The sequence below is a fragment of the Mizuhopecten yessoensis genome, unplaced genomic scaffold (genome assembly GCF_002113885.1).
Source record: "Mizuhopecten yessoensis strain PY_sf001 unplaced genomic scaffold, ASM211388v2 scaffold716323, whole genome shotgun sequence".
Taxonomy (NCBI): domain Eukaryota; kingdom Metazoa; phylum Mollusca; class Bivalvia; order Pectinida; family Pectinidae; genus Mizuhopecten; species Mizuhopecten yessoensis.
This window is the reverse complement of record NW_018480059.1, coordinates 348989-362964: the sequence shown is the minus strand read 5'-3', so window position 1 is coordinate 362964 and position 13976 is coordinate 348989. Positions and strand designations below refer to the sequence as shown.

General features: G+C 35.8%; 1 protein-coding gene across 1 annotated transcript; it reads right to left on the bottom strand.

Moving 5' to 3' along the window:
- Nucleotides 1–3039: 3039 nt before the first annotated feature.
- Nucleotides 3040–13941, bottom strand: LOC110443046 (nuclear envelope integral membrane protein 1-like). The gene is made up of 8 exons (XM_021487013.1): nucleotides 13782–13941; nucleotides 11894–12039; nucleotides 10767–11001; nucleotides 9540–9612; nucleotides 7225–7318; nucleotides 5949–6313; nucleotides 5504–5665; nucleotides 3040–4461 (listed from the first exon to the last, which is right to left on the bottom strand). The coding sequence occupies exons 1-8, from the start codon at nucleotides 13912–13914 to the stop codon at nucleotides 4317–4319; spliced, it is 1353 nt and encodes a 450-aa protein (XP_021342688.1). The 5' UTR covers nucleotides 13915–13941; the 3' UTR covers nucleotides 3040–4316.
- Nucleotides 13942–13976: the final 35 nt, after the last annotated feature.

Here is a 13976-nt window from a genome sequence, read left to right as displayed (position 1 = left end):
AGTTCTTCTGCTTATACTCTTTACTGTTCAACTAAACCAGAAGGAGGATCAGTAAAGGAAAGTTTTTCATTACAGTAATTTGAGGTCAAAATGTCAATGATCACCCATTGGGCTAAAAATCATTTCCAGGCTCAAAAAACATTCAGAACATTTCGTTGTCATCCAAAAATATATATAAGTTATTAATTTTATGAAGCAGATACAAAAGTCAACTATTCCCCCCCCCCCCCATTCATTTCCAGAAATTTTTGAGATCATAGCAGTTATCACAGAATTTAAAGAATGTGGTCAAAACATGGCATCAAAAATTAGGAATGAAATAACATTGTTAATGGCAATGGGATTGATTTAAGTTGTGATTGTAGTTAGAAATGGAGGAAGGAAGAAATCCTACTGATTTGGAGGTGAAAAGGTCAGTCATTTCCTTGTTAACATGTTTTTCCAAATATAGTATTAAATTAATCTTTACATTATGCAGACAAGTGGATTAAACCCTGTTTAGGTTTGAGGTGAAAACGTTCAACTATCAATGTTTTTTATCCAGNTTCGGACCAGGTGAGCTAATAATAAAATCTTTTACCTGTAACTGAGCGAGATTGGGTTATCTCAGTCGAGGGTTAAGATTCTATAACAAAATCCCGACCGAGGCGGAAGCCGAGGTTGGGATGTTACAGAATCTAACCTCGAGACTGAGATAACCCAATCTCGCTCAGTTACAGGTAATTGATTTTTTTCCTCAGACCTTTTAGTTCGAAAAGAACTATTCAATTTTGCTAAAAACTACAAGTATTCAATTGGGCCTCAAATGATAATGACCTCTTCACTACTAAAGCTACATTTGAATGCTTCCGCGTAAAAATGTAGTCCGTCCTTACATAGATAACAATGTATTTCACAGTGTAGATCATATTTTATCTACAACATTAAATATCTAACAACATCAAAACTATACATATAACGACAAAATAGAACATTTATAATGCAAATTGTCAATTTCAAGCAGTTTACGTGCGTTTGAATAAATTGCAGTGTAAAAATTCCGCGAAATGTCACGTAAAGGTACAAGACAGATCGGACCAGATAGACAAATCAAGCATGGGGTATAACGTGGGATATCTCTGTCTGAGGTGCGAGAATGACCAATCTTGGACCTTGTCATTCCATTGGATGACTATACCCATTGGTATTTATTAGGAAAACCTAAGATTTTGGTGTTAGAAAATCAAAGGTCATTGTCACCTATTTTGGTGTTAAAACTTTTCCAGTGCAGCAATCATTTTGCTAACATGCATTTCTATGTAACAAGCTGGCTGGGTTTGATCTGGTTGAATTATTGATTAAAAGTTTTGACCAATCAGAGGACAGGGTGGCCATTTTGGATATATGATCAATTCGAGAAATAGTAGCACGTGATCAGGACCATGTGAGCAATATATTCTTATAAAGTGTGGTTACCATTGGCCAACTAATTGGTTGTATTTTAAAGATTAACTACAATTTTTCCTATTCGGCATCCCCCTTCTGCAACCAGGGAGACTAAAGCCTTCTTTGTACAACATTGAATTCATTTGGTCCAGGGATGCTCCAAGCAAAATGAGGTACTTCAGGTACTTCTGGAGATTAACCTCCACTAACATTTCCTCTTTTTTTTTGTACACGCCCCTCCACCACTAAAGATGGGGAGGGGGGAATTTATGCAACAAATACATTCTTAAGCCCAGGGATGATCTTTTTTTTCTTTTGCTATAAAATATCTGAAAATAAGTAAGTGATTTCAATCCACAACAACTAAGAAGCTCATAAGGAAAATAACAAGTTAGGAAATTAAAAATGATAAGTTTATTCCTTTGAAAATCAACACAACACATCTTATGTACCCAAAATGATACCAGCACATAATACTTGCCTGATGTAAGTGCATTGCAGTACATACAGGAGTGACTTTGGTAACAAACTCTCATTTATTGTGACAGAATACTTAAGAATTATCAACTCTATACTAGTCAATAACAAAAAACTGCAAAAATATACAGAACTTCAATGAAACCAATTTCCAACAAGAAAATAGAAAGAAATGGGTTTTTTTCTGAAAATTTCTGAAAATAAAGGAACTAGATAGTTTATAGTGTTTGGGTTGATTCCTTCATTTATCAAACCAAATGCAATGAAATCACTTAATTTTTAGAGTTGTGCTCCAAACTATTCCCCAACCACTACATTGATCAGAGTCGCTGTGTCAATTTACACAAATATGAGATTCAATTTTAAAGACTTTGGAAACATGAATTTAACTCCATTTTTTCACAACCACAGCAATATCGTTATTGTCATTATACAACACTTGTACAGCACTCTTTCTTTTCTAAACAATTATTCCTTAGAAGCTTTACATTTTTCAAAACTCTGGAGTGAGTGTGTGTTGAAGAAGCCTTTATCCTCAAGCACATCTTACCATGATCCGAAACAAATATGTGCTCAATGGCTACATTTAAATAATTGTATACGGTATGTGTAGTTCCAAATGGATTGTGTGCAAACTCACTTGAATTTGTGCCTACCATATTGTGGTAGTGGTAACTTAAGTTACGAGCATCACCTTAAATCCAGTGAAACCATGCAGTTATAGAAACAAAGCAAAGAATTAGAGCAATGCATAGTCAATCACATCGGGACAAACTTGAGTATCAAAAATAAACAAAGGGACATAACTGTTATAGAGGGACACAAGACCTGGTTTTAAAATGACATTTCCCTATCCAAAGAGGTACTCCCATACAAAATTTGGCAATTACATGTGACAGAGTATATGTGTATCCAATATACCTAACAAGACAAAGTGATACATAAGTAACAAAGAGCTACAACTGTAAATAACGGGACATGAAAATAGATTTGAGTATGTGACACTCCCAAGAAGTACTTGCATTCAAAGTTAGTGTTTGTGTATGACAGAGTATACGGAATATGTCCCTGGCAAAGTGATAAACTGACTGACAGAAGGACTGATTCCAGAGTACCAACTTACTAGTTAAGTAGCAGGGGGACTGGGGAGTGGGAAAGAAAAAAAGCCAGGCAGACGATGGATACTGAACCATGGCATATGTTCTTACATTGCATTAAATGTAAGATCACCAAGTTATTTACATATAAATTTAGGGATAATACTCATTCTATCACTAGTCTTTTGAACGTTCTATCAATGTTAAATCTAAAGCAAAGACACTCATTCTGTCAATGGTAGGGTGAACAATTCACACATGAGGCATGACTCTCATTCTGTCAATGGTAGGGTGAACAATTCACACGTGAGGCATGACACTCATTCTGTCAATGGTAGGGTGAACAATTCAAACATGAGGCATGACACTCATTTTGTCAATGGTAGGGTGAACAATTCACACATGAGGCATGACATTCATTCTGTCAATGGTAGGGTGAACAATTCACACATGAGGCATGACATTCATTCTGTCAATGGTAGGGTGAACAATTCACACATGAGGCATGACATTCATTCTGTCAATGGTAGGGTGAACAATTCACACATGAGGCATGACATTCATTCTGTCAATGGTAGGGTGAACAATTCACACATGAGGCATGACATTCATTCTGTCAATGGTAGGGTGAACAATTCACACATGAGGCATGACATTCATTCTGTCAATGGTAGGGTGAACAATTCACACATGAGGCATGACATTCATTCTGTCAATGGTAGGGTGAACAATTCACACATGAGGCATGGCACTCATTTCATCAATGGCTAGGTGAGGTATATACATGCAAATTAGGGATGACACTCATACCAGGAATGATGAGGAAATGATTTACACACACACTGACATGCTATTTACAAACACAAACCCTCACCACTTACAAAACACATGGAAGAAATATGTACACAAAGGAAATTTAAATTGAATATATTATGCTTCATCCAGTCCCCATTGCCAAATAGCCACTCGATATATGCTTTTTTATAAATGTATAACATTTGTTTTCATCACATTACCCCTTGGTTATACTCTGTATTTTAACTGCTATTATAGTCAAGTTAAATAAATAAGATAAAAACATGTTTAGCTTCTGTTGAAATGATGTGAATTCATTGGAATTATGTTCCATTCTCTTCAGGTTAATATTAAGCTCACATTTCAATAAACACACTTCAAAATACTTTTTCTGACCAAGATGAGATGTGGAATGATGATGTGGTTTCATGAAGTTCACATGTCTGATGAATTTATTTTATCTGATCAACTGTGATTTGGGTGAGATGATGAATGTCTATAATACAAAGGAATTAAGTTAAACTATTGTGAACTAAGTATGAAGTCCATTTCATCTTCGTCTGACGAGTCTGGATCGACCGGAGGTGTTGGTTCAGGCCCACTGTCATACTCTAGTAGTTCCTGATCTGTAACGTGCCAGGAATCTCCCTCCACAAACTTGGCAAACCTGTAAACACAACTCAGCAGTCATCATCTCTGTTCACCTACCATTTATATGAACATGTTTTTTCATCAATGATTATATTATATTTAACACTCACATGTTTCGATAATTCATGTCAATAGTCATTGTGCCCCTGTCTCTCTTGCCATCAGAATGACAGATAGACAAGGTAGCCGCCTCTCTCTATCAGTCTAGTGAAGATGCATGTTGTGAGAGCGTTACAAGGTCATCTCATGTCTGACTATGTAGGATTTCCGCCTCGCTCTATCAATCTAGTGAAGATGCATGTTGTGAGAGCGGTACAAGGTCATCTCATGTCTGACTTTGTAGGATTTCTCCAAGTGATAGGCTGTTTACTACCAAATCTGACAAACCCAACAATCAATGCCTTTTCAACTTACTTGAACATCTGTTCAACAAAAGTTCAAAGTAAACTTGCTGAACATTATAGCCTGGGAAATACAACAATATGTTGTGTTCAGCTGCTAACAGTTTTAAAACATCAATAAACAATTAAGATCTGTGGATTTTTTCTGAAGTGAAACCATATTGTCTAGCCTGAATCAATTTCATTAAACTTGGCATAGTTTAGTTTTCAACATTATGGACATGTTAGCATCGGGTATTGGAGTAGAAATACAATGTACATGTATTAGCTATTTGTTAGCAGTTTTAATGCAGTGGATTATATTTAGGTCTCTGATATGCATAATGTGCTAGTGCACATTATGATGTTTTCCTACAAAACAGTGTCATTCATATAGACTGTAAATGCCACATCAATACAGTTTAATGCTTAAATATAGACCAGTGGTAAATCTCATCATTTTATAGAAAAATAGCCAACTGTGATTACTATACAACAGCCAAAATGGCCAATTGCATTCAACTTCATCTTAACCACTAAGACACACACAAAAATGAAAACAGAAACACTCAAATTAAGAAATAAATCTCCAGAAAATGACTTTTGCCAGATGTTTATCAGTCTGTGCTAAGGAATATTAATAATGACAGGAAGGGGTGTATGTGTACAGATTCTTACTTTAAAGGTGTGGACAGGTGACTGACGACCTTCCATGTATCACATTTAGGACTCTGACAGAAGCTGCGGAGCTCCTCTAGTGCCTTTGTGGTTTCCTCGTTTGCCTGCTTGATATACTCATCTTCCGTCAGAAACTTACGCTTCGGTGTGAAAAACTTAAACCTGAATCATGCCAAGTTGATTTATATTAATAAGTCTGAAATATATCTTTAAAGACTATATTTGATGCACTAAATTGAAGAGAAATTATACTAAATATTACCATATTTCATTGGGCACAAAATACAATGTAAAAACAAGGGATCTGTAGCAGGCTTAAATGTTATAAAAATATGAATTAAATCTAAGAAAGCAGTTATTATCTACTTTACCATTAAAACAATGCTAGCAATGAAAATCAATTGTAAATCTATTTTAGTAATACATGTATAACATATCCACTAACCTGAGATAGTATGTTAATCTATTCCTGTAAAATCCTTTTGGTATATTGTAGAGTGTCAGTAACACAACAATGATGGCCACAGATAACTCAGGTATCTGCGTCCCCTGGTAAACAAGAATGAGGGAAACCAATTGTATAAACCACTGTATGAGGTTAAGGCTGCGGGTATCGGTCACTGGACCGTATCTGTAGCAGGCACAGAAACTTATGAGGCCCGTAACAATGACATAGCCAAGGATGTATTGCCAATATTGGATCAGCGTGCTTGTGATTGGGTCAAACATCTGTTTCATAAAATAGGTCCAGAACCAGAGTGACGTCGATGTGGCAGCTGCAATCATGACGTAGCTGATCCTTCGAAGGCTCTGTAACACGGCAACATATACAAGAATAATAAAACAAAACATAAATCATCAACCATGAGACTCAAACATTGTTTCCTGTTATAAGTATTATTTGTTACATTATACTATTGTAAGTATACATGACAAGAGGTCCAGGGGGTTTAATAGCTCATCTGAAATTTGTGATTTTTAAAATTTTGATTTAAAAAACAATGCAATAAATATCAGCTGTGACAAGGACTTAATCCAGAGGGGAAAGCAAAACACCAAGGACTTGAGTGCATTCATTTCTTCAGCAGTTTTATATGCGGCTGTTGGATGGGGATCTCAACTGTTTCCATATTATAACCCAGACAGTAAGCCCATGGGACCAGGCTAGGTGATTGGGTCAATCTTAGTAGCAGAAGTGTTGACATTCATTTATTCATGCCCAGCAATTTTATTCATAATCATAATGTGGATATTTAATTTTGTTCTTGTTTATGACCCAAGAAGTAAGTATCCATGGGTGGTTCTGGACTCCTGCACCAATCCTTGTAGCATGAGCATGTTAATATCTTTATGCCTTGCAATAATATTCATGGGGATCTCAAATGTTTTCATGCAACGATGAAGGAAGAGAACCCAAAGAGGTTTCAAAATGAAAAGCTGACAATAGACAGGTGACAGATGCTTTACCATGACATAAGTTCACCAGTCATGGAGACCAGGTGAGTTAAAAATCCCACATACTTACAAAAACTTGTTCTTTGTAAACAACCTTTACTATAAATGCAGTCTTTCATTGTCAGAAGAAATTCACACTGTTTACTTGGACTATGAACCAATGTTTAAAATATCCAAAGGGTAAATATCATCATAAATAATTACTGTCACTTTTTAACCTTTTTCTTTATTCAGACATATATTTGATTAATGAATATTTAATTTACCTGTGGAAACAGTTTTCTTAGGAAAATCAGCAGGAAAATGATGGAAGCCATCACACCAATAGATACACCTGTACTGTAGTGTAGGTATCTGTTACTGTAACACAGGTAAACAATGAAGGTTATTACACTGATGGTTACACCTGTACTGTAGTGTAGGTATCTGTTACTGTAACACAGGTAAACAATGAAGGTTATTACACTGATGGTTACACCTGTACTGTAGTGTAGGTATCTGTTACTGTAACACAGGTAAACAATGAAGGTTATTACACTGATGGTTACACCTGTACTGTAGTGTAGGTATCTGTTACTGTAACACAGGTAAACAATGAAGGTTATTACACTGATGGTTACACCTGTACTGTAGTGTAGGTATCTGTTACTGCAACAGGTAAACAATGGAGGTTATTACACTGATGGTTACACCTGTACTGTAGTGTAGGTATCTGTTACTGTAACAGGTAAACAATGGAGGTTATTACACTGATGGTTACACCTGTACTGTAGTGTAGGTATCTGTTACTGTAACAGGTAAACAATGTAGGTTATTACACTGATGGTTACACCTGTACTGTAGTGTAGGTATCTGTTACTGTAACAGGTAAACAATGTATGTTATTACACTGATGGTTACACCTGTACTGTAGTGTAGGTATCTGTTACTGTAACAGGTAAACAATGGAGGTTATTACACTGATGGTTACACCTGTACTGTAGTGTAGGTATCTGTTACTGTAACAGGTAAACAATGGAGGTTATTACACTGATGGTTACACCTGTACTGTAGTGTAGGTATCTGTTACTGTAACAGGTAAACAATGGAGGTTATTACACTGATGGTTACACCTGTACTGTAGTGTAGGTATCTGTTACTGTAACAGGTAAACAATGGAGGTTATTACACTGATGGTTACACCTGTACTGTAGTGTAGGTATCTGTTACTGTAACAGGTAAACAATGGAGGTTATTACACTGATGGTTACACCTGTACTGTAGTGTAGGTATCTGTTACTGTAACAGGTAAACAATGGAGGTTATTACACTGATGGTTACACCTGTACTGTAGTGTAGGTATCTGTTACTGTAACAGGTAAACAATGGAGGTTATTACACTGATGGTTACACCTGTACTGTAGTGTAGGTATCTGTTACTGTAACAGGTAAACAATGGAGGTTATTACACTGATGGTTACACCTGTACTGTAGTGTAGGTATCTGTTACTGTAACAGGTAAACAATGGAGGTTATTACACTGATGGTTACACCTGTACTGTAGTGTAGGTATCTGTTACTGTAACAGGTAAACAATGGAGGTTATTACACTGATGGTTACACCTGTACTGTAGTGTAGGTATCTGTTACTGTAACAGGTAAACAATGGAGGTTATTACACTGATGGTTACACCTGTACTGTAGTGTAGGTATCTGTTACTGTAACAGGTAAACAATGGAGGTTATTACACTGATGGTTACACCTGTACTGTAGTGTAGGTATCTGTTACTGTAACAGGTAAACAATGTATGTTATTACACTGATGGTTACACCTGTACTGTAGTGTAGGTATCTGTTACTGTAACAGGTAAACAATGGAGGTTATTACACTGATGGTTACACCTGTACTGTAGTGTAGGTATCTGTTACTGTAACAGGTAAACAATGGAGGTTATTACACTGATGGTTACACCTGTACTGTAGTGTAGGTATCTGTTACTGTAACAGGTAAACAATGGAGGTTATTACACTGATGGTTACACCTGTACTGTAGTGTAGGTATCTGTTACTGTAACAGGTAAACAATGGAGGTTATTACACTGATGGTTACACCTGTACTGTAGTGTAGGTATCTGTTACTGTAACAGGTAAACAATGGAGGTTATTACACTGATGGTTACACCTGTACTGTAGTGTAGGTATCTGTTACTGTAACAGGTAAACAATGGAGGTTATTACACTGATGGTTACACCTGTACTGTAGTGTAGGTATCTGTTACTGTAACAGGTAAACAATGGAGGTTATTACACTGATGGTTACACCTGTACTGTAGTGTAGGTATCTGTTACTGTAACAGGTAAACAATGGAGGTTATTACACTGATGGTTACACCTGTACTGTAGTGTAGGTATCTGTTACTGTAACACTGGCATAATCATACCATCCTTCACCCTTTAAAAAGTGCATATGAAAAGAAAGTTCCCTTACACACATGATTTTATACATAATGGCTATTCCTGAATGCAAATAATTTCAAAATTATTGATACATATTTTGAGAAGTAGTAACAAAAGATCCTTAAATTATGCTTTCACACTTACTGGCTCCAGCTTTTTGCTGACAGAAAGATGACAATGCCTGCAGCTAGGTATGCTACGTACCACAGTTCAACATCTGAAAACAAAAACATTTTCTGCAATATTAATTTAGTCTTTACTCACATTAAGCATACTACAAGACATGAAAGAGTGTACCATTTGTGAAATAACTACAAAATGTCTGTCAAACATGAGTGCCCTTTTGACCCTGTAGTTAATTTGGGAAGGCATAGAAATGGTCTGTACTCAAACAGAAAGAGACAATGCATCTATATATAAATTTGGCCCGCACTCACATATATATTCAAAGTCTAACTAGGAGTATACATCAACTCAGAATGTAACACATACTCACATTTAACACTGAAGGAGATTATACTGGATAGTTCAGTCCTCACATTTATCACTGAATGAGACTCTAAAGGACAGGTCAATACTCACATTTAACACTGAATGAGACTCTTAAGGACAGGTCTATACTCACATTTAACACTGAATGAGACTCTAAAGCACATGTCTATACTCACATTTATCACTGAATGAGACTCTAAAGGACAGGTCTATACTCACTTTTAACACTGAAGTAGATTCTGAAGGACAGGTCTATACTCATATTTATCACTGAATGAGACTCTTAAGGACAGGTTTATACTCACTTTTAACACTGAATGAGACTCTAAAGGACAGGTTTATACTCACTTTTAACACTGAATGAGACTCTAAAGGACAGGTCTATACTCACATTTAACACTGAAGTAGATTCTGAAGGACAGGTCTATACTCACATTTAACACTGAAGTAGATTATATAGGACGGATCTATACTCACATTTAACACTGATGAAGATTATATAGGACAGATCTATACTCACATTTAACACTGAAGTAGATTCTGAAGGACAAGTCTTTACTCACATTTGCCACTGATGAAGATTATATAGGACGGATCTATACTCACATTTAACACTGAAGTAGTTTCTGAAGGACAAGTCTTTACTCACATTTAACACTGATGAAGATTATATAGGACGGATCTATACTCATATTTTACATATTTAACACTGTAAGAAATCTAGGACAGGTCTTCACTCATATTAAACACTGAAGGAGATTATCTAGCTAGTAGGTTATAGGTCTGTACTCACATTTAACACTGAATGAGATTATCTAGGATAGGTCTGTACTCACATGTAACACTTAAGGAGATAATCTAGGATAGGTATGTACTCACATTTAACACTAAATGAGACTGTATAGGATGAGTCAGTCTGCACAGCTACACAACTCTTGTTGAAAGCTGTCAGAGATATGTCCTCCCTATCCTTGTTGAAGAAAAGATTGAGTTGCTGGATAAAGTTGAGAAATGGGTTTTGGGTGTTTGTCTTTTTCCAAGTTTCTTCCTCAGAGTCTGCATGTATTTTGACAAACTGTTCTGGTACAACGTTGTTAGCAAATTGAAGCTTGATCTGTAGTAACACACAATGAACATTCAGATTTCTTTCACATATTTATGAAAAATTATACATTTTACAACAATTTTTGAAACAAATTTCATCACTATTAAGCATGCATGTGGTTTTGATGTAAGATGCTAAACAATAGCTCAAAAAATCTCCTGATATAAATAACACTGTAATAACCTCAGTATCATTCCCTGTGATTTTTATACAATGCTCCACAATTTGATAAAACAACAACTTTGGAGATCACTATGAGATGAACTTATTAAAACATGAATATGTTTATCAGTTAACTTTGTCAATCTGTGAAACTCATTTTCAATATTAATATACTTTATGTATGGATGTCAAACACGTTTTTTTAACTCCATGCATGTCCTACCGATACCAAACTTATCTTCTGCAACTGTTGTACAGGTAAAGGGAATTTAGAATTTGGATATACTGTTTTACAAATAGCTGCTTAATGACAGTGGTCACATAGTCTGAGTCTCTATTTTGCAGATGGTATATAAATAGTCCATGGGTCTATATTTACAGTGATAAAGATATTATTTTGACAAAGTTGGTTAAATCAACATTATACAGTACAGAGTTTTGCCTCAACATCTGAGCTGTCAAATAGATATAACTACATGTACAGCTGCACAGGTTGTGTGTACTGCTTATATATCAAAAATATTGAACTTTATTTATTTTACAACAATTGTGGATCAACTTTTTTTCAATTTATATCATTCACTCTTGTTGGCCCAAGTGGTATCATGCAGGGGGTCTTAATATGAGAGAAGATCATGAGTACTCAGAGAAACCACACGTTACTGAAAACCCAGGAATGACCAATAGAATACTGACTGAAGGACAGGTAACTGTGGATGTTAACTCCTTTTTTACATACCACTGGATTTGACCAGAGAAGGTACAATGACTGTCTTTGTCCCTCATAGCAGTAACATCGCCATGGAGAGGTAACTCTGTCACTATTGTTGTTGTCTGTTAAGTTGGATGAAACTACTTCTCTATATCCCAATGTCAGATGGAAACCTGAAACAACAGTAACAGTAAACACTCTAGTCTACAGTATTGGTGATGGGTAAAATTTAATTTGTCAACATTCATCATTCATAATCATTGTCGGGACCACACATGCTGTAATAGTTGACCCTTGCATGAAAGTTTGTGTTCACAATGTGAAGAAACACTTTATCCATTAGTTTCTTTTCCTAAAATATTGGAGTTTTTTTTATTAGTTTGTAAATTAAAAGAGGGTGACTAATACCTTGTTAAGTGCCTTGCTAATTTTAAAATCCATTGTCAGTTGATCTGTTTGCTTACAGCATCAAAAGCTATTGAGATGTAATAAACAAACTAGATAAGCTGGAATTCACAGGATGTTTTAGTGATGGAACCCCAATATGACTTATATCCTTTTGTGTTTATCATATGTCCAAGTATTGGTTTTCGACTGCTTTCTGTGTAAAAATATATTGTTATAGATAGTCCTTGCAATGTTTTTTGTATGCCTTTAGAAGTAATTTCTATAGTAGATAAGGTCTTTGAATAGATGATGTATGATCTTTGATAGAGTTTGTTTATCTTGTTTTTCATTTGGGTTAATTATAACCATTCAGGGGTATTATTCTCAAGTTTTTAAAATGTTGGGTCCATCTCTAGGAAAAGTATATCATAAGGTTTCAGACGCCAGGTATATTGGTCGTCTCAAAGTTGTACATTATTTGGGAGGTCAGGTTGATGAGGTTATGTGGCCATAGTAACTACTTCAGGGAGTCTATTAAATTTTGTCATCATGGAGATTGGAGAAGTCATAGTGCACCTTCTGATGCTGGGAGGTATAATGATCAAAGATGATCCCTTAGTGGTTTGACTTGCTCGACATCAGCAGAATGCTCGAACACTATAATCTTTTCCCAAATAATTTTACATTTTTGGCGAGCGTCAGTTCTTCTACATAATCATATCAAGGGGAGGAGAGTCAACACCAGCCCAATGGAAGTAGGGTCCTTATGTCAATTAGCCCAAAATAATTAACTGATTCCTATTTTATTTTTTTATGGGGTACAGCGCTTGCTGAAAATTGGATACATAATCACTAGCATAACAGTATTCCCAATCCTTGCCCTGTTTTCTGTCATTAAAGCACATTTTCAAACATGACGTACAGTCATATCCATGGAGGAGGACTTAGTATATATATATATATATGTCTTTATCAGTTCTATCTTCTTGTAATATGATGTAAATGTAACTGTTCTGTTTCAATGTGTCTTGAAAAAGGAGCGGATTGCTCCGAAAATTTGACAACCTAAACTTGTCCACACTGTTGGAATTACTTCTTTGCCCCATATATATAATATGTACCCCTACCTGGGAGGCTTTTAAGAGTGCTATAACGCACCAATAATCTAAATGAACTGCTCTCTCTCTACCGTTGTACAAAAACCGGAACCTACACCGTAGATACAGATTAACTGTCATGAATCTGTGCCAAGTAACATTAGTGCTTTTCATTTGATTGTATATATACATCATTAGATGATTTTATACATCATTCATAACCGAACGTTAATTCACTTTAAAAAAGTTATCCGATCTTCAATAAAAAACTTATCTAGAAAGTTTACCCAGAGTAACTGGTAAATGTGATCGCTTCGTAGTTATTTGGTTCCTGCTTATCGCTAGCTTTAGTAAAGTACGTAGGTCTGTGGTTACTATACGATAGGCCTGCGTTATATAGTTTCCTACTGTTTCATCCAATTCAATCTTACATTTCTCTTCTGTATATTGGTCTGATTCTGATACAGTAATCAAGAACAAAAATCCCGTCCACACTACGAACATTACAGACATCCCAGGACGAGAGCCCCTTGAACTCTGACCGCAAATCAATTTGAGCGCCATCTTCAAACTTTAAATATGTCTCCAAAACGTTTTAAAGGCCCTATTATAAATGCCTCCGATTG

What these genes read in the sequence shown, in the direction of transcription:
- LOC110443046 (XM_021487013.1), bottom strand. Translation starts at nt 13,914, where the DNA reads ATGGCGCTCAAATTGATTTGCGGTCAGAGTTCAAGGGGCTCTCGTCCT. An exon ending in AGTCTCATTTAGTGTTAAAT is followed by an intron (nt 9,613 to 10,766) that starts GTGAGTACATAC and finishes TTTTGTTTTCAG; the next exon opens with ATGTTGAACTGTGGTACGTA. An exon ending in TAAGAAAACTGTTTCCACAG is followed by an intron (nt 6,314 to 7,224) that starts GTAAATTAAATA and finishes GCCGTGTTACAG; the next exon opens with AGCCTTCGAAGGATCAGCTA.